The sequence below is a fragment of the Arvicanthis niloticus genome, chromosome 26, assembly GCF_011762505.2.
Source record: "Arvicanthis niloticus isolate mArvNil1 chromosome 26, mArvNil1.pat.X, whole genome shotgun sequence".
Taxonomy (NCBI): Eukaryota; Metazoa; Chordata; class Mammalia; order Rodentia; family Muridae; genus Arvicanthis; species Arvicanthis niloticus.
Window position 1 is genome coordinate 26,087,723 of NC_133434.1, and position 20,222 is coordinate 26,107,944.

The 20,222-nt window shown below is 42.8% G+C and overlaps 1 protein-coding gene and 1 long non-coding RNA gene across 3 annotated transcripts in view; one reads left to right on the plus strand and one right to left on the minus strand.

The window, feature by feature from the left end:
* Positions 1–16,298, minus strand: part of Etfa (electron transfer flavoprotein subunit alpha) — a 55,519-nt gene extending 39,221 nt beyond the window's left edge. Inside the window, exons 1-5 of one of the 2 annotated variants that reach the window (XM_076925317.1) lie at positions 16,101–16,230; positions 13,318–13,378; positions 6,866–7,012; positions 3,421–3,502; positions 3,237–3,319 (exon numbers count right to left, since the gene is read on the minus strand). In XM_076925317.1, the coding sequence (XP_076781432.1) occupies positions 3,237–3,319; positions 3,421–3,502; positions 6,866–7,012; positions 13,318–13,323 (318 nt within the window). In that variant the 5' untranslated portion in view covers positions 13,324–13,378; positions 16,101–16,230. Of the gene's footprint in view, positions 1–3,236; positions 3,320–3,420; positions 3,503–6,865; positions 7,013–13,317; positions 13,379–16,100 lie in introns of both variants that reach the window. The other variant, XM_076925316.1, reaches the window with a different exon arrangement.
* On the plus strand, positions 15,069–17,099 carry LOC143439245 (uncharacterized). The gene is made up of 2 exons (XR_013107572.1): positions 15,069–15,300; positions 15,561–17,099. It is a non-coding gene; the product is annotated as an uncharacterized LOC143439245 (long non-coding RNA).
* Positions 17,100–20,222: the final 3,123 nt, after the last annotated feature.

Sequence of the window (20,222 nt, forward strand, 5' to 3'; positions counted from 1 at the left end):
GCGGCTATTAGCTTTGCAGCCATCTTGAGCCATATACCCTGACATGAGACTTGGATTACAATAGCCTACAACAGCTGAGCACACTCTGATAATCTTGGTTTAGATACCTTGGGTGTGTGAGATTAAAGGTGTGTGAGATTAAAGGTGTGTAACTTAAGAGTGTGATTTAGAAGTGTAGAGATCAGATTTAGAGACAAGACCTAAGGGAATGATTAAAGGTGTGACCAAAAGGCATAGCTTAGAAGTGAGACATATAAAGGCGAGAGACAGAAGAGAGAACAGAGAGACACTTTAGAGAGAACAATTTGGAGTAAGACAGAATCAGACACAGCAGACAGAGGAGACAGAGAAGCAGACACTTAGAGGAAGAGAGACTGAAGAATAAACGGGATTGAAACACACTCTGTCTGGTCTCCATTCTTCAAGTTAGTTCCCCTCTCTCTTGCTGAACCCCGACCCTCTGACCGGAGTGGCAGCTTGGACCGGGACACAGTGGCCGCCAAACTCGGGGCAGCCTGGGCCTCAACATTTTTTGGCCGCCCAAACGTGGGGCTAGTGCGGTTCTCAACATTTTTTGGCCGCCCAAAGTGGGCCAGCTTAGGTCTCAACAATGTCTTCTCATACACTTCTATCATGACTTCCTAATTCACCACAGAGCCAAAGTGATTGAAACCATAAGCCAAGATAACATACCTTCTTTTACTCAGGTCTTTTTTTTCACAGTGACAAAAAAGTAATAAACACACAATTCACAGGTTTATCACAGACCTACTATGGTCTCCCTATGCAATTCCTCCTATGGACTTTTCCTCATTTTAAATGCATTTATAGGTTATAGCACCAGCATCTATCTATTTTGTGGCTTTTTTTTTCTTTTTTCTTTTCTTTTTTTTTTTTTTTTTTTGGTTTTTCAAGACAGGGTTTCTCTGTGTAGCCCTGGCTGTCCTGGAACTCACTCTGTAGACCAGGCTGGCCTCGAACTCAGAAATCCGCCTGTCTCTGCCTCCCAAATGCTGGGATTAAAGGCGTGCACCACCACTGGCCGGCTATTTTGTGGCTTTTATTGTCAAGCTTTTATCTGTAATAAAGTCAAGGCCAGAGTAATAAAATTTGGGAATTAAAACACAGCAAAAACTGTTGTTGGGCTCATAGTCTTGCAGGTAAACTTCCATCAACCAAACTCAAGATTTAATTACCCAACACTGAAACAGTACTCTCAAGAGACTGGGTGGTCCACAAAGATTCACCAATTTAGAGGGAGATGGTAAAATTTGTAATACCATATGTTGGCAATTTAACAATTTCTACAGACTTCACAGAGGGAAACAGGAAAATTTAGATATAAGTATTTACTGATGTTTATAGAAATCTATTCAGGCTGGACCGAGGCTTTCCACCAAGCATGAAACTACACCCACGGTGACAAGGAAGCTCTTAGAGGTCACACTGCCAAGGTATGGGCTTCCTCAGATGATAGGGTCAGACAATGGACCAGCTTTTATGTCCCAGGTAAGTCAGGGACTAGCGAATATTCTAGGGATTATTTAGAAACTTTATTGTGCATATAGACCCCAGAGTTCAGGACAGGTGGGAAGAATGAACAAAACCCTAAAAGACACCTTAACTAAACTGACCTAAGAGACTGGCAATGACTGAGTAACTCTCCTTCCCTTCACTCTCTACTGGGTGTAAAACTCCCCTTACCAGATGGGACTCATCCCTTTTGAAATCGTGTTTGGGACACCCCACCCCCATCCTGGCTCCCTATTATTCTTAACATACAGGCAGAGGTCATCTCTGAGTTCGAGTATCGCCAATTGCTAGATGATGTCAAAGGTATCCGATGGGCTCATAAACATGTTTGACCTAAACCTCATATTCTCTAAAAAGCAGGTCCCCTTCCCCTCGCCCTAAAGGTCATGGGATTGCAGCATGAAATCACAGACCTGTTTACAGTTGAAGACTAGCAGGAGAAAAATTCAGCTTCAGGACTCCCTCCTGATTCCCACTGATGAGGCCTCCACCCAAGTCTCACAAGAACTGAGTGAGGACACCCCTGGCCCCCTATAAAATATAACTTCAGGAAGCCTCATGATTGGGCCTTCTAGTCACCAGAGAAAGGGGGAAATGAGAGACTAAATCTTTTGGGTTCAGTCTCCATCTTAAAGAACCCGACTTACAGTTAAACTCAAGTTAACTAACAGGTCAGTACCTAGCACCAGTTTCCAGGCTAACCCCCAACAAGACCTATATCTCGCACTAGTTTCCAGGTTATTCCCCAACAAATCTGCACCTCCAGGTTACAAGCCTGCCCCTGACACTTCACTTCCTAACAACCACCAACCAGGAGGAAAATAGAAGTTAAGTTTATGGTTTGGCTCTAGCACCAGACAATTATGTTAAAGAACATAATGGGCCCCCAGTCAGATGTGTACCAGGCTAGATACCCTTTCTTGTCTCTATAAATGCTGGCTTCAACTGGGCTTGGGGTCCCCTCCTGTTCTCCTGCATCAGAGACAGTGGTGCGGCCCAAGCTCAAGTTTGACTAAAGAGACTCTAATGCAATTGCATCAGATTCAGCTCCTTGGTGGTCTTTTTGGGGTTCATGAACGTTTCCTGGCACAACAATAGAGAGTGCATATGATCAGACTGCAGCCACCTTTAAGGCTGTCCCAAGCCGTAGCACAGTCCTTGCTAAATCCCTAGAGTAGACAGACAGACTTAGATTTTCTATTATATCCACCAGCCATCCAAGTAAATCATCTCTTAAAATACAGAACTAAGCTGCCTGCCTGTAATCCCAGCACTTGAGAGGCAAAGTCAGGTGTCTGAGACCATCCTGATCTACAGAGTGAGTACCAGGACAGCTAGGGCTAGAGACACAGAGAGAGATAGAGATAGAGATAGAGATAGAGATAGAGATAGAGATAGAGAAAGAGATAAAGAGAGAGAGAGAGAGAGAGAGAGAAACACACAGAAAAAATTGCATTTAACAAGTTTTATCTGGGCCAATTACAAAACCTAGTGGCAAGTTAATAAATTATAATCAAATTCTAAAAGAATAGTTATCTTTGGACAAAATTTGAAAATTTGATGAAATCTTGAAACGATAAATGTTAGCAGTATGCCTCTTAGTGCAAGCAAGTCAGGACTGGCTATTTAAACAGAGACTATTACATTTCCAGTCCAGGGAAATTCATGCTGTTCAAGTAGAAAGGGCAGACTGCACTTCTCACCTTTCCAAAAGCAGATGCTCCAGCACAGATGTGTGTGTAACTGAACTGCTTCTGAGTTTCCAAAATCAATGGTGTGAGTTCCTCTGAGAATGAAACACATTTGGTGAAACACATTTCATGCTGTCTTCATAATCTCTATTGGAGCTTCAGAAGAGACACGATATTTTCCCATGGAACACCTCACCTGGAAGGAGGCCTTTGTATGCATCATGCTGAGCCACCAGAACCTTTGTCACACCAGCTACTTTGCAGAGATCCTGGGCCACCTGTGATAAAGAAAAGGGTCTCTAAGTATTCTCTGAGAGAAACAATGAACCAACACTGTTAAGTTTTAACCAACCATAAAATCTTAATGGCCAAGTATGAAAAATTACTTTTTGTTATTTTTGAGATGGTGTGGAAGTATAAATAAAAATGTCCCCCATGGGCTCAGATACTGATATGCTTAGTTCCCAGCTGATGAACTCTGAAAGGATTAGGAGGTGTGTTCCTGTTAAGAAGGTGTGCTGCTAGGAGGGGTGGGGGAGGGAGGAAGGGGGCATGGGGTTAAGGTTTCAAAAGCCCACACAAAGCCCAGTCCTCTCCCTCTCCTTCCCCACTCCTTTATCAATCAAATTAAGGAAATGCCCTACAGACTGGCTTACAGTGGATCTTTTGGAGGCATTTTTCAGTTGAGGCTCCCTCCTCTCTGATGACCTGTCAAGTTGACATAAAACTATCTAGTACAGCCAATAAAAAGAATTTTAAAAAATAAAAAACATTACTGCTTTTTTTTTTTTTTTTTTTTTTTTTTGGTCTTATTTTAGTATTCTTTCTCCCCAGAAGGGTCTTGCTACCAGCCTTAGCTGGCCTAGTATTCACTACATAGCCCAGGTTGGCCTTGATCTTGCAACAATCTTCTACCTTCCATCTCCTGAATACTATGATTACAAACATTCCATACTAGGTTTTTAAAAATTATTCTTTTTTAAATAAAGTTTTAAAAAGTTAGTTATGTGTACGGGGAGGGCATATATGTACACAAGAGTGCAGGTGTCCAGGGAAGTCAGAGGTGCTGGGTCCTCTAGAATTAACATTACTGGCAGATGTAAGCTGTCAGCATGGGTGCTGGACATCAAACCTGGGTCCTCAGCAAGAGCAGTCTGTATGCTTAAACATACTGAGCTATCTCTCCAGCCCTTTCTAAAAAAAAATTTTTTTTTAAATTATTTTTTAATTTTTATTATTTATTTATTTATTTAATGTATATGAGTATACTATCATTCTTCAGACACACCAGAAGAGGGCATCTGATCCCATTACAGATGGTTGTGAGCCATCATGTGGTGGCTGGGAATTGAGCTCAGGGAGAGCAATCTTGACTGCTGAGCCATCTCTCCAGCCCCTTCTAAAAAATTCTTAAACAAAGAAAATTACAAGCCAACTGATTGTACTATGAACTGACCTAATTAGTCACACTATAAAAATGTTACCTTAAAAAACAAAAGAACTGGGGTGGAGAGAAACACACGGCAGTTAAGAGCACTTCCTGCTCTCAATGGTGACCTAGGTTCAGGTCCTAGCACCTACATGGCAGCTCAGAACTATCTGTAACTTGAGTTCCAAGGGTTCTGATAGCCTCTTTCTGGCCTCCAGGGCACTGCATACTTGATTCCTATTTGAACATAAAGGCAAAACTCACATACATAAAATATAAATAAATAAAATATTTTTAAATACTAATTGATAAACAGCCTTTTATTCAAAATTAGCTAAAAACTATGCTTTTTCATTGATGCTAATTTAAGTTCATTATTTTAGGAGGAGAAAAGTAAAAACTGGATGTGATACCCAGTACTTGGGAGGATGAGGTAATAGGATCACAGGTTCTAAGCCAGTGTAGGATAGAGTGACATCCCTGCTCACAAGTCCAAAGGGAAAAAAGAAGGGAGAAGAGGAAGAAAGGACTAAAATGAGATTATCTGTCTGTCTGTCTGTCTGTCTGTCTATCTATCTCTATCTATCTATCTATCTATCTATCTATCTATCTATCTATCTATCTATTAAATAACCAAGCCAATAAGACACTAAGGTTAGACTTGGGACCTGTTAGAAGTGAAGGGCAGAACTTCTCTATTGCTGACCATACTTCATTTGACAATAATTTCTTCTGGGAGTAAGATTAATAACCCCAAGAAGTAGAGAGAAATCTTCAATTACGCCCATTGTCAACATGGAGTTTCTGCCTAGATACATATCTACAACAAAGAAAAGTATTTTCTTGTTTAACTTCTCATTTTTTCCTGTTTAGACTCAAGAAGGGCTTCTGAGAAACCTTCGACTACTCTGATTGTCTGTACAAAGGGCAATTAGCATTCTTCCTTTAAAGTAACTTTAGAAGAGTGGTTTCTGCTTATCAGTCTCATCAGCCATTACTGTCTTCCATTTGCTAATTCACTAATGAGTAGGCATGGAAGCTGTGCCCCCTAACCTCAGGCTCCCCAATACTCACTGAGAGGAGGACCCAGGTGGGCTCTGCCAGGCTGCCTGCTCAACAGCACAGCAGGCTTACTGTGTTATACAGAGACGCACCAGTATTAGCATCTCTGGTTTCAAGAACATTCCCAATTAAGAACCCACTAATTCCAAAGTCAAACACATCAGCCTGGATATAAAGAGGAACAGAATTTCCCATTAGAACTTTTTTTTTTACTGTCAAATTTCCAGTACTACATAGAATAATCACTCAGTTTATGATTAACAGCTGAAGGAAACAGTACAAAACTAAAAATCTGTCTACATTATTAGCAGACTCCTTTCTTAAAAATAAGAACAAGACATACATAAGACTGAAACTGATTAAATATCAAGTACTTTTTAAAAATTTTAAAGTAGTTAAAATCACAACAAAACAAATAAATCTAACATCTGTTTATATTTAAAAACTGAGCAGACCAAAAATAAAATTGGCTTAACTCTATTATGAGACATTGTGGTAAACAGTCTGTATAAGATTCAAAAATCATTGGGTAGTGTTGATGCACACCTTTAATCCCAGCACTTGAGAGCCGGAGGCAGGCAGATCTCTGAGTCTGAAGAAAACATGGTCTACAGAGCAAGTTCCAGGACAACCAGCCAGGGCTACACAGAGAACCCTGCCTCGAAAAACACTAAGAAAAAAAGTTCAATAACCATTGATTGGTATTTCTGTGTGAAATGTAATTTGAGAAGAATGAGACATAGATTTGAATTCTTCTACCAATTAAATACTAGCACCCCTGATACTTTGCCCAGATTGACCACTTTCTGGAATTAGAAGCAATTAACAATTACACTCATCGTACAGAAGGGATCTGCTATTAACCTCTAAGGGGACTCAGATACCATTCTACTTGGTACCTGATGGCACAGGATGGTGCCAGCAGAACTAAATCGAGCATTCCACCTCATTTTGAAAGATAAAATGCTTCACAAGAAAACCTTTTGGTTCTTTTTTCATACCCAATAATATCTGTGACCCTGGCCATTTAATGAGGACTAGAGCCCAGTTTGGGTTTTGGTCCTCTGCATAATTCTCTGTTGCCATCTTTCATTTCCCTGCCTCTTGATGGAGATTATATTTGCTATGGCTAACCTTAAAAAGCTCTCACCTTGTCACACTTGGTTCCAGCTACTAAGCAGGACACTTCACCTCCAAGGCGGCCAGCTGCAGTGATGGCATTTAGGGTAATGGGTGCTAGAGAATCATTTGCATGCTCAGCTATTACCAATGTACTCTGAAAACGGAGGAGTGAGGCCTGAAAGAAATGGAGAGGAACATTAATGTAGTCTTTCAAAATAACTGTTATGCATGTGGACTTTACAGAAAACACTGTGATATGCAATGCTGTTTTTTAAGTGTATTAATAAAATATTTCCTTGATAGCATAAATTAGGCTGTGTCTACCTGTATAATACAAGACCCTTACCTAACAAAAATCAAGAAGTCTTATGTCAACTTGACACAAACTGGAGTTATCTGAAAGGGGGGCACCTGAATTTAGAAAATGCCCCCATAAGATCTGGCTGTAAGGTATTTTCTTAATTAGTGATTGATGGGGGAGGGCCCAGCCTGTTTTGAGTGGTTCCGTCCCTGGGCTGGTGGTCCTGGGTTCTACAAGAAAGCAGGCTGAGCAAGTCAGTAAACAGCACCCCTCCATCACCTCCTGCCTCCGGGTTCCTGTCCTGACTTCCTTCGATGATGAAAAACAATATCAAAGTGTAAGCCAAATAAACCCTTTCCTTCCCAACTTGCTTTTTGGTCATGGTGTTTCACTGTAGCAGAAAGACAGTTCGTTCGTTTGTTCCTTCGTTCCTTCCCGTCTGTCTTCCTTCCCTTCTTCATTTTTTATTTTTTTCTAGACAGGGTTTCTCTGTATAGCCCTGGCAATCCTGGAACTCTCTGTAGACCAGGCAGGCCTCAAACTCAAACTCTGTAGACCACCTGCCTCAGTCTCCTGAGTGCTACAATCAAAGGCATGGGATACTACTGCCTGGCTTAAAATGCAAATTTCTTAACCCTAAAAAAAATTGTGTATCAAAACAATTTTCCCACTATGTCCAATAAATATCTGACAGAGACCTCAATTTAAAATCCTTAAACACAATCTGCTAACTGTCAAGCTAGGAAATGGACAAATTCTATCACTAATTGTATTCAGTTACACACCAGACTTCTACTAAGAATATTGAGACATTAGTATATTCAGAAATAATGGGTTTGAATCAGTTACTAAAGTTGATTCCCATTAATTTGGGGGAAAATCATTCAATATCTAAGTAGCTAAAAGCAGAATCCTATTTTTAAAAGATAACACAAAAGGTTGGAGATGGTTCACTTGGTGAGGGCACCTGCCCTATGCCTCAAGTCCTGAGTTTCACCCCAGACTCATATGGTTGGAAAGACAGCAGTGATTCCACAAGTTGCCTTCTGACCTCCATGTGTGCACTGTGACATGTGCATGCACCTTCCAATGAAAGATGTGATTTAAAAAGTTTTTAAAACACCAAGCAGCAATTTTGCTGGTATTTCAACATTTAAATATGCTTAGAATTAAAGGGGGTGAGCCAAAGTCATATCTAGCACAGGATATCAAACCACCACCAAAACATAGTTCATGGCCACGCAGGATACTTTCCAAAAAGAAACCAAAAATAAATAAATAAATAAATAAATAATAATAATAATAATAATAATAATAATAATAATAAAAACAAGAATAGTCCCCATGCTCAAAGATTTCCTGGGAACTAAGATTTGTGCATGTATAACCAATTGTAAGATAAGATAGTTTTTCAACTGAAGAGAAGCAAATGGTGAAAGATGCAGATCATGAAGTAGAGGAAAGGGAGTCAGTGTGACAAGATGAGAAATGACAGCAGAGAAGTGAAGAAAGAAGACTGGATCTGATCTCACAGGACTGCATGAGAAATGGAGAAAAGGGAACTTAGATCAAGTAGCACAGGCTTTACTTGACAAAATTGTTCACTTCTACCACAAGAGTGGAGAGAGAGCTGTACATCTTTGATGGTTTTCTGTAGAGATTGTTACTTTGGTGGTGGGGAGGGCAGGTGGCAGTTGTCACAGAAACCCTTCTATGTCCCTCTTTCTCAACAGTGATTCTGCATTCATGAGTACCATGGCAAAAGTATTGCCCTCCCTTCCCCTTTCAGTCAGCAGGAGACTGGATCATGGACTAACACATGGTTTTTGGCTACAGTGCAGACCATACAGACATCCACGTGGTTCTTGGTGTCAGCAGATGCCACTAACCTCAGCATGGCCTCCTGTGGCAGTGTAAAGCATGGATGTCAGCTCAGTCCTATGCCACTACATGGGCCCAGGGCACCAATCACAGTCCTTGGTGGCAGCACAGGCCAAGGACATCAATGTGGCTTCAGTTGGCGGTATAGGCCTCAATATGGCCCTTGCCGGGCATCACAGTACACACCTTCAATCCCAGAACTCAGGAGGCAGAGGAACTCTATTAGTTTGAGGCCAGCCTGGCCTACAGAATGAGTTCCAGGACAGCTGAGATTGTTACACAGAAAAAAAAGTCTCAAAAAACCATCCACATGAACCTCCAGCTTCAAAGCAGCTTAGGGCAGCAAAAAATGGATACCAAAGTGGCCTCCACAGAGGTCTTTTGAGGAGGTCCAATCCAGAAAACAAACCATTCTTCATCTTGAACATCCTCTTATTGCTCAGAGCCAGGCCAATCAGGCAGCTGGGTTGCATGCTTCAGGGCTGAGTTGGAGTGCAAGCTCATGTTGCTGCACACCACCCTGTCAGCCCTCATCATCTCCCACCCATCCACTGCAGACAGCTTTGCATACAAATATTCATTACAAAGAGTTGTTGGTCTGGTTCCAGGTTTTTGGTTTCTGAAGCACCATAAATATTGGACCATTGCTGTGAGTCTTCTCAAATATCCTGCTATTGTCTAAAGTCAGGGTGATTTTGCAGCTAAGTAGGGCTTTCTGGGGCAGGTTCTGTGTGAGGTCCTGACTGCTGCACATCTCCCTGCCCTCAATATCTGCCATCCCAGGCTTTGCCAGGCTCAACTATTGTGTCTGTAGCCTATGGGCAGCCTTCTATCTCCCAGCACGGCAAACAGCACAGGCCACAGCTACAGTGGCTCCATGAGGGAAGGCAGCCTGTAGGTCTAGAGCCAGCCCCATTCAGCAATGACTTGTTTCTATGGAAGCTCTAAAGGGACGCATCTCCTTGTCCAGGGTGACAGCAGCCTCACTGCTCATCAGGAATGACTTGTGTTTACAGCCTGCTGGCTGAGACAGAACAGCACAGGGTATAGATTCATCATTATTCTGGCTCTGTTTGCCATCTTTCCTTGCAGTTTTGTGTGTCTACACTTTAAAAGCATCTACCCATAAGCCTCCTCAATCTTTTTTATTTAGTTGTTCTAGAACTATTGCTGGCCCTGCAGACTCCTTTTTTGCTCCTAGGAACTTCCATGGGTCCCTCATACTCCAAGGACCTCTGCAGCAGGTACTGGTGGCCATAGCCATCTTTCTCCCTTCCTCTTATATAGACAGTTTTAAATAATCAATTAATATGAGAGATATTTTGTTCCTACTTTAGCCTCAGAAACACTATATTAAAAATAAAAACATGTTAATACACAGGTCATGAACAGGATCAAAACAATGGTAAGTTGACTGATTTCAACAGACAAAAGTAAAAAAAAATATGAACATTGTAATTTTAGATATATTTATGTGTATGAATGTTTAGCCTGCATGTGTCTATCTATGTGCACCCCCTGGAACCCACAGAGCTCAAAGGAATCTATCAGATCCCCAAAACTGGAGTTATGGATGGTAGTGAGCCACCATGTGGGTGCTGGGACTCCAGCACTCTTAACCACTGAGGCATCTCTCCATCACATAAAAATATTTATAACCTAAGGGGGTTAGTTCTCTTCACGTAGATTCCAGGGACCCGTCAAATTACAACTATCAGGCTTGATAGCAAGCACCTCTGCCCACTAAGCTATCTCAATGACCTATAGTTTTAATCTAAGAAAAAACTTAGCTGGGTAGTACAGACCTGGAATCTAAGCTCCTAATAAATCTAAAACAGGAAGAACACAAATTCAAGTCCAGCCTTGGCTACAAAGTTATCAATCTGAATCAAAATAAAAAGAAGCTGGGTATAAAGATAAAAAAAAAAAATCAATGGTAGAATACTTGTCTAGCATCTCCAGTACCACAAGCAATAAAAAACTAAAATGTTAGAGAAAACCATCATTTTCGTTACTGTGTAGTAAGACGCTTAGCAAACTTCAGTTTCCTAAGACTTTGCAATACCCTTTCAGACTTTCTCCAGCCCCCAGAGGAGTTTATTCTCCCCAAATACCCATTCTTTCTACACTGATCCTCTTAATGTGCTTAGCATGTATCTTCTCCAAGCTACCAAACAGGCAAGGATTGCTTTCACTATGAATCCAGTATCTACTTCTGTGCCTGGCACATAAGTGGCACTCAGTGAATGCTGAGAGACAAAATGAAAAGGTTTCCCAAAGTATTTGAAGCCTAAAAAGCAACAGTTCCTAGATCATCTGTAAGTTAATCACTGCTGTGACCCATAAGAAGGAACTTAAGGAAAAAAGAATCTGTTCTGGCTCTAGCTAAAGAAGGTAAAGTTCATGGCAGGAAAGATGGCAGAATTCACAGGAATGGAGCATGCTGCGGGGCTTCCTTCCTGGAGCAAGAGAGAAATGGATGCTGGTGCTCAATTGGCTTTCTCCTTCTTCCTTGTTCATTCCACTTAGAACATCAGCCCAAAGGATGCTGCCACCACTTTCAGGGCAGCTGTCCCTCCTTAGTTAAACAACTCTGTGAACACATTCACAGACAAACCCAAAGATGTGACTTATTAATGCCTACATGGGTTTTGTTTTGTTTAAGACAGAGTCCCAATGGCCTGAAATTCAATATATAGACAAGGCTGACCTCCAGCTCAAAAGATCTGTGTGCCTCTGACTCCTGAGTGCTGGGATTACAGACTAGTGTTACCTCACTGGGCTCCCTATGCCAATCAAGCTGACAATCCAATTGGTTATCACAAAGCAGTATACAACTTGCTAAGCACTAACATAGATAACCCACCATGCTTCTTGGGAATTTATTTAGATACTGACTACACTTAGTTCCAAAGAGTAAAATGTGAATTTTTTTTTCTTTTCTTTTGCATTCCAGCCATTTCCTGTATAAAGCTGACTGGTCTGTTATTAAGTAGCATATTTCTTGAGTGCAGGGTTTAAAAGTCATCACCCTCCCTATACTCTCTAAGAGCCAACCTTATAACATCCACAGATCCCCCTACTATTCTTGCCTTTTTCTCCTTAACTCACAGCAAGCTGGCTTCCATCTCTTCCATAGCTCTAAGCCAATCTCTTTGGTCACAAACACTCCTGATGAGCTAGTCCAGTGGACACATTCTGGTCCTTCTCTTACTCAACTCAACACTACTGACACTCTTTTGTTTACAGTGAGTTTCTTGGCATTCTGATCACTACAACTCCACGTCCTAGCACCCTGGCAAACCCCCTCATAGCCTAGAGGAGTAAGAGCCGAACTAACCTATTTCTCCCAACCACCTTTAAGAAAGTAAACGGAATAAGGACACAGGGAACAGGTATGGAAGGGTGGGGGAAGGGAGTGAGACTTGGTTTTGCTTTTCCTTCTTAACTAAAAAACAAACAGAAAATAGTGAGAATGAACTAAAAAACCTTGCCAAATAGTATTTAAAGGGATTAAATAATATATACTTAAAGTCTCCTATCCCTACTTAACATACATTTTGTCATAATAAAATGTATATTACATTTTTATACTTAAACTGCTTTAACCTCTTTAGTAATAAAACATAGCAGCTTTCAACCATGACTAGAAATGTCATATGACATTGATTATAATATTAAAAACAGTCAATTTACTTCATTTTAAAAACAGACAAGACTCTTAGTAGACACATTGGCAGACAGCATTAATTTTAATGAAATCACTTTATGCAATAAATTTTGTTTCAGAATCACACAAAAATTGGCTCCCTTCTTTCAAACGAAATTTAAATATGCATGTGAATCACAGAGTTCAGTACCATTCATCAATGTTGGACAATGGGCTCTGAAAAATGTCCTGTCCTTAATAGTTCACAGCATCTCAGTGATGACACATGCTCCTTCCTCTCTGCCAATGAACACAGAGACAAGAGCACTCAAATGACCTCAAAGTGTTGCTTCACTTACTACACACACAAAAAAAATTTAGGCTCTTACTAACCGACAAAAAATTTTAAAAACAAATTAATAATAATAACTCACACAATAACTCAGCCAACTGCAAATTCTAAACTATTTTCTTTGAGTGGACTCTAGCTCTATAACTTGATATAGACTTGCCTTCACTGATGGGTGTCCGAACAGAGTGACTATGCTACCAATATTTGATACGCAAAGACAGGAGGATTACTTTGAGTCTTGGGTCAGCCAAGTCTAGTCAAGACTTTAACTCCAAAAGACAAAATAAACAAAAGCACCTTCATTCAGATGACTTTGAGGATTTCCTCCATAAGAACATCACTCCATGACACAGATCAGCTGAAATTCAAATGGCTTGGATAGTAAAAATGTTATTAGTAAAAACATTTTTTTTTGTTTTTTTTTTTTAAAGAAATCATAGTTACAGAGGTTTTTCTTGATTTCTTTTCTTTTCTTTTTTTTTTAATTTAAGAGTAGAAGCTAGAGAAAGAGCCCAGTGGATAAAGAATTTGCCCAGCCAAGTATGAGAGGAAGTTTGAACCTTTAGAACCCATGTTTTGTTTTGTTTAAAGCAGATCTATTGGCTGCCTGTAATCCCAGACTTAAGGGCAACTTCAACAGCTAGAATACTCAATTCCAGCATGCTTCACACACACACACACACACACACACACACACACACACACACACACACCTGCACATACACATATGCAAACACCCATACATCACATACAAAAACATGTAATAACAACAACAAAAAAAACCACCAAGAGCATAGATTTGAGATAAACCATTTTGGCTTTATAGTATCATCTGTTATTTCTCAATCAAGTGTTAAAACTAGTATGTGAAAGTCTGTGAGAAACAGCTTTACACAGTCTCACTCTATTTTTGTAGTTAGTTAAAAATTACACAGAGGGTATTTACTTAACATTGGGAAAACCTGGCAAACAACTTATTACCTAAGCAACTGAAGTTAAGATCTTCACTAGTGGGACAAACTAGTGTTGTCTCCTAATATAATGCACTGAGAGCCCAAATCACTTCTGACATCCCTGCCAACAATACAGGATGTACAGGATGTTGTAGTCATGAGGAAAACTTGGTGACAGTCTACGAAACAGAAGGCCTGTGCTCCATAAAAAGCCAATGTTAAACTGAAAGGCTGAGAAACTTTTCTAATAAAGACTAAATCACCATGAAAACCACAGGAACTGGGCTACCTTGGGAGAGTGTGTCTGCGGGTGCTGTAAATCCATGGTTTGCCTGTTTCTGTTGTACTATGAATATAACAGCAGGCCTGGGCTCCACTACAGAGTGACTTCCTTAGCCTCATCCTCATAAAATACCTAGGGACCATTTAAAATTAAAGGGAATGTCTGCAACATGCTCTCAAATAGTTTAGAAAAACAATGTGTGTGAACACTGAGAGATGAACACGTGTCAACTGCTAACAAACTGTGAAATTCAAGGAAGGATTCTGGGAAATGTTGAGGGTTTTTTTTTTTTTTTTTTTTTTTTTTTTGAGCCACTTTTCTGTAAACTTGTAATTATTTTAAAATTTTAAAATTTAAAAAGTTAAAGTTAATGTGTGTTTGTGGGTCCATTTGAGTGTATTCGCACCGTTTGCTTCATGCTTGCAGTTTAAATCTTAAAAATATTAATGACTTCAGAGACAGTACTCTACTACCCTTGACTTCTAATTTTAAAACTAAGCCAAGGTCACAATTCTTGGCAAATCACAACAAAGGTTTGGCAGTGCTGCCTATGTATAAATACTGGCTATGTGGAATTTTCCCCATTAGCTCTACAAAATTACCAAATTCTGAATTCTCCTTACCACAATTATGCTGGGCATAAAACCTATCCACAAAATTGCTTCAAGTCAGGGACCGGTGCTTGGAATTTGCCCCCAAAACTCGGGTTTCACTTGCTTATTGATTCTCTTTTAGAAAGGAGGTGTGAGAAAGATGAACTTAGCCCGGCCGTGGTGGCGCACGCCTTTAATTCCAGCACTCGGGAGGCAGAGGCAGGCGGATTTCTGAGTCCCAGGCTAGCCTGGTCTACAGAGTGAGTTCCAGGACAGCCAGGACTACACAGAGAAACCCTGTCTCAAAAAACCAAAACCAAAACAAAACAAAAAAAAAAAAAAAAAAAAAAAAAAAAAGGAGAGAGAGAAAGATGAACTTGGATCCTAAACGATGTTTTAAAATTTTTTTTTAAACAAGGAGTGGCAACATCTAATGGAACAAGGCAGCAAGGTAGGGGCACCAAAAAAAAAAAAAAAACTTCAAACTTTCCCAGTGTTGATTGGGGTAAAAGACACTAGAATAAAACGTGGGTAAAAAGTTACAAGATGTCTGGAAAACTTGTAGGCCAAGGCTGACAATTTTGCTTCTCTAGCAACCTAAATGTAAATTAGAAAGGTCTACACGCTCCTTAAACGTTCAGCCTTCAACTGCTGTTCCCTTACAGCACTCCAAGGGGAAAAAAAAAAAAGTTTTTTGTTTTGTTTTTTCAGGTCCTCGGAAAACAGACAAGTGGTAAACTTTGTCACCACGGAGAAAGCACTGAAACTTCCCACTGCCAACGGTTCCCAGGCCACTAAGCCAACATCAGCCTGCGACTTCTCAAGACGGGATCCCAGGCTGGGACGCGCCAGCCCCTCCACTCAGCCCTGTCCCACCAGGCCAGCCGTGGAGCAGGGCATCTACGCCGCCACTGCGCCCCGGGCCTGGACGGTGGGCGTTCAGGGCAGCCGCACGGGGCCCAGGTTTCCAACTCTTTCCGAGCGGCTCCGCGGCAGCATCTGGCCCCTTTGAGGACGCAGCGAGAACCTAGAAGCCCCAGAGTGCCACGCGAGAGCCAGGACCGTGGGAACCCGGGCTAGGGGAGCGCGACCCGGAAGAGGTCAAGGGCGGAGGCTTCAGAACTTTGACCCGACTCTCGGGCACCGCACCGCCGGTCTACATGGACGGTGGGAGCCCGTGACCTTCGCCTGGCAGGGTCAGCAGGCTGCGACTCGGACGTCCCCTGCTCGGCCCTCCCTGTCGGGACTCACCGCCCGCCGGAGCTGCCCAGGAGCCGCTGCTCGAAACATTGTCTCTGCTCTAGTCAGCCCAGCTGGACCCTCGGCCTCAGACACCCGGAGCGCGCGGGAGCCTCCGCCGCCGCCTCCGTCAAAGACCCGAACGCTCGCGAGACGCGAGCACGAGCGCTGACAGCCTAGGCCGAGACTGCGGGGCTCGCGCTTCCCGGGGGCCCATTGGGCGGTCACGCAGCCAATGAGGAAAGCGGAAAGCTAGAGGCGGGACTTGGGAGTAGGGCAAAGGTAAGGGTGTGCGCTGGGACGCTGGCAGTGCGCGCCACGCCCGCCGGTTGCTTGGGCGACTTCTCCGGCTGTCTCAGACCTACAGCGGGAAGGTCTGGACGAACTGACCTGCCGTGCACAGCTTTCCACCCGTGGAGGGAACCCCTTCACTCCATTCCTTCTTTTCCTCGCTCCTTTACGCGTAAAGTGCCAACCAAACCCAGTGGCAGGGGAGGAGAAATTTAAACGTGCATTGATTAGGTGCCGATCCTGGTGACCTTACGGGACTCAAAACAATAAAGCTATTAATAAATAATATAAATAACTTAATTTTTGTTACTACCTGGGAATGGGTCTATTGAGTTGGCAATATCTGAGCTGGATTCTAGAAGAAAACGGGGAGAGAGAAAGCTATGATGGGAAAATCCAGTACAAACTACACAGAAGGAGGCAGAATGGGATGGAGTTGGGCCACACCAGCAGGCTAGGGCCAGGTTTGAGGTCCACCCAGATCTCCTCCCTACTCTTCCCTACCCTTGGTCAGACCCACTTCCACCCCCTGGAATCAATCAACGCCCGGGACTCTTACTCTTTGGACGGACCAATCTATCCACCTCTGGACTGCTCAGGATGTCTCTCAAAACTCAAGCCCTACCTCACAGGAGTGAATTTCACCTTTAAGAGGTAGCCCACAGTACTATTTCTTCACTATGATGTCTGGTCCCCTACAATAAATCATTATCGTCTTCACTTTCTTAGTTTTGTGAATGGAGTCAGAACCCATCTGGGACCCACACTGGGACTGTGCCCACCTAAGCCGTTCGTGGGAGGGACAACTAGTATTCTATTTATCATCACTTTCTTCTTCCAACCCAACCCCCACAAGACTCAAATCTAAGTCCTATTGAAAGAAAGGAGTACTTTAAGTAAAAACCAAAAGGAATATATTTATTAAAAAACATTTTTAAGATGAGATATGAACTACCTCCTTCCTGCCTCCATGACAAGGCAAAACACCAAAGAGGCGAGAATCCTCCTCCTCTCCCCCCCCCCCCGCCATCCCCCCCCCCAAATGTCTCTGGCACATCCTAGGCTTCAGTGAAGCAGCAGCAGCCGTGCCCTGTAGAGGCGCAGTTCCCACGGGGCATGATGGTTCCGGGCAGAACAGAGCCAGTGCAAATCTCTAACAAATCAGCAGACTCAGTCTGAAGGCAGAATCGTGTCCTGAAGAACTTCTGGAGGGAGGGTGCGGTTAGATACGTTCCTACATTTACATGTATGTCAAGTCCCAGACAAATGCGCATATGAAGGATTGGTGTTATGAAAGCGTTCCCTCTAGGTGTTTGAACGCCCTTCTTTCCCACTGGGTGATAGACAAGGAGGCAGAAAACAGTTTCTATTAGCTTCTATGTGGCTGCTTGCTGTTTGTAGAAATAGTTGTACAAAGAACAAAAGGAGGAGGAGAATTGCCTTCAGCCAGTCCATTTAGGCAGGCTTCTCCAGGATTCCCGGTGGAAACGAGAGGTTAGTGGGACAGTCTGCAGCTCTGGCTGCTCAGTGTCTCTCTCTGCTAGCATCTCCACTGAGCCTGAGCTCAGCGGGTGCCTCAAGTACTGAGAACCAGGATCCCTGACCACCAGGCCTTTCTCAGGCCAAGGTTACTGAGCTGCATTCAGTGCCTCTTAGATCACTCTGGGTCAAGACGGCAGCTTTCCTTCCTGACCATTGGGCCCTGCACATAAGTGCCCAAAGTTCTTAGATGATAGCTGTAGCTTAGTAGGAATGATCAGGTAAAAGAAAGTCAGGACAAATGGCTAACTGTGATGGCTGTTAGCATGCCGAAATGTCTGCTGGTCTGTGGGCTCACTCAGTACCTGTGGCCCCTCTCAGCTCTTCTCATCCAACTTTCTACCCTAAACTTCTTCAGCTCATGGGCTTCTCTCCTCCAGTTTATACAGCACTGCCATTTGGCACCAAGTGTATAAAGTAAGGACATGACTGCTCAGATGTATGGTTGAGAAGGTGTTTATTGTAGATTGAGGGAGAGCACAGCCAGAGGCATGTGGAAGAGGCCAGAGCAGGGAGAGAAAGTAGAGTAAACATAACCAGTAGGCTGAACCAGGCCATGGGGGTGTGAGAAGGAGAGAAGAGAAGAGCAGAGCACAAGGATGAGAGAGAGAGAGAGAGAACACAAAGATGAGAGAGGGCCAAGAGAGAGGGAGCCAAACAGAACGAATAGAGTCCCAGGAGGGTAGCGGGCTGAGTTTCTTTTGGACCGGACAGTACTTTTCTTCCCCACCTCCCATCCCCCAACAGGGTTTCTCTGTGTAGCCATGATTGTCCTAGAACTCACTCTGTAGACCAGTTCTGGCCTTAAAATCAGAGATCCAAGCTCAAGAGGACTCTCACTGAATCATCTGGTAGAAGATTTCTCTTTCAGAGACAAAGATGTCTGGCCTTGTAGAGCCCCAGGTCCCAATACCATAGAAACACATTTGATTTGAGACACTTTGAAAGATGTACCTCAGTCCTTGTGAAGTCCTGCCTACAAGGTCTGCTGTAAGTGAGGCTCAGCAGGTCTCTCTCCTATCCACCAACAGGAGTGTCTGGATGGTGAGTGCAACTTGAGATACAGTGACCCTTGACTCATCTCTGTAAATTATAACAAGTTCAGCTGCCCCCCTTTCATTCTCATTCTGCTTGGGCCACTAGCCCATGGGAGTGCTACCCCCGTTGTGGGGTCTTTACCCCTTAATTAAACCTCTCTGGCAACTCAGTCACAGACATGCCCTGAGGTCTACCTTCTAGATGATTCTAAATCCAGTCAGGTTGATGAGATTGACCATAACAAGTAGCAACCTCAGCCTTTGTAGGTGGGACCCATGCTGTTACGCTCCTGCTGCTCTCTGCCATGTGATCATGGTGCATATGATGGGGTGGGAAGTGACAAAGGCTGGCTGAGTGAGCTAGCCCAGGCAAAGGCTGACTGAGGAGCTAGCCCAGGCATTGTTGTCTTGATTACTTGGTTCCTCTTCCAAGTTAAATTCTTCTGTATATTCATCTTCATGCCTCTATTCTAAGCCATCTTGTCCCTGGCCTCCCAGACCTCCAGACTCTGCTTCTCTATCCACATAAAATGGATGACCAACATACCTTTCTGAAGCTCTAGCTCTAAAGCCATCTTCCTTCATCATTGTCTTTCAAAACTGTTCCTAAGTAAGGCTGTAGTGCACCTGCCCTCCATTTCCAGCCTGAATTCACATAGTGAACAGACTCCTCATAAGCTACATGAGTGGTTTCTCCTCCTCTTGTTAGCAGCTTGTAAAAAGATCTCCCTATAACCAATTATTAGTACCTGGAGCAGGCGTAACAGTGGTCATGGGGACTAGCCTACCAACTTTACAGGTTACTATGTCCTCTGGTTCTATCTGCACTCATTCCTAAATATACCAGTTCCCACCCTAGAATAGATTGCTTCTACCTACCTGATACTATGATTTGATGGTCTGTGTGGAGTTCAGTTTATGATGGCTGTCTCCAACATTTGGTCACTTGATACCCCATGATCAAGTCCAGTATCAAATCAGAAGTCTTTTGCTGTAGTTAGTTGATGATGTTGTTTTTGTTTTATGTTTTTAAGGCATATACATTTCCACTTCAGATGTCATGGTTTGGTATATGCCATGGGGGTTTGTGTTGTGACACTCCAGCAGAGTTTGTCATAAAGTCTCTACTATATCTTTCTATTATTGGGATGAAAACACACATGGCCAAGTAGCAGGGCTGTCTGTACTGAAACCTAGATCCCTTGCACTGAGCTCCACTCGCAGCTAGCAGTCTTTTGTGTCACCTGGTATGTGAGCTGGGGCAGTA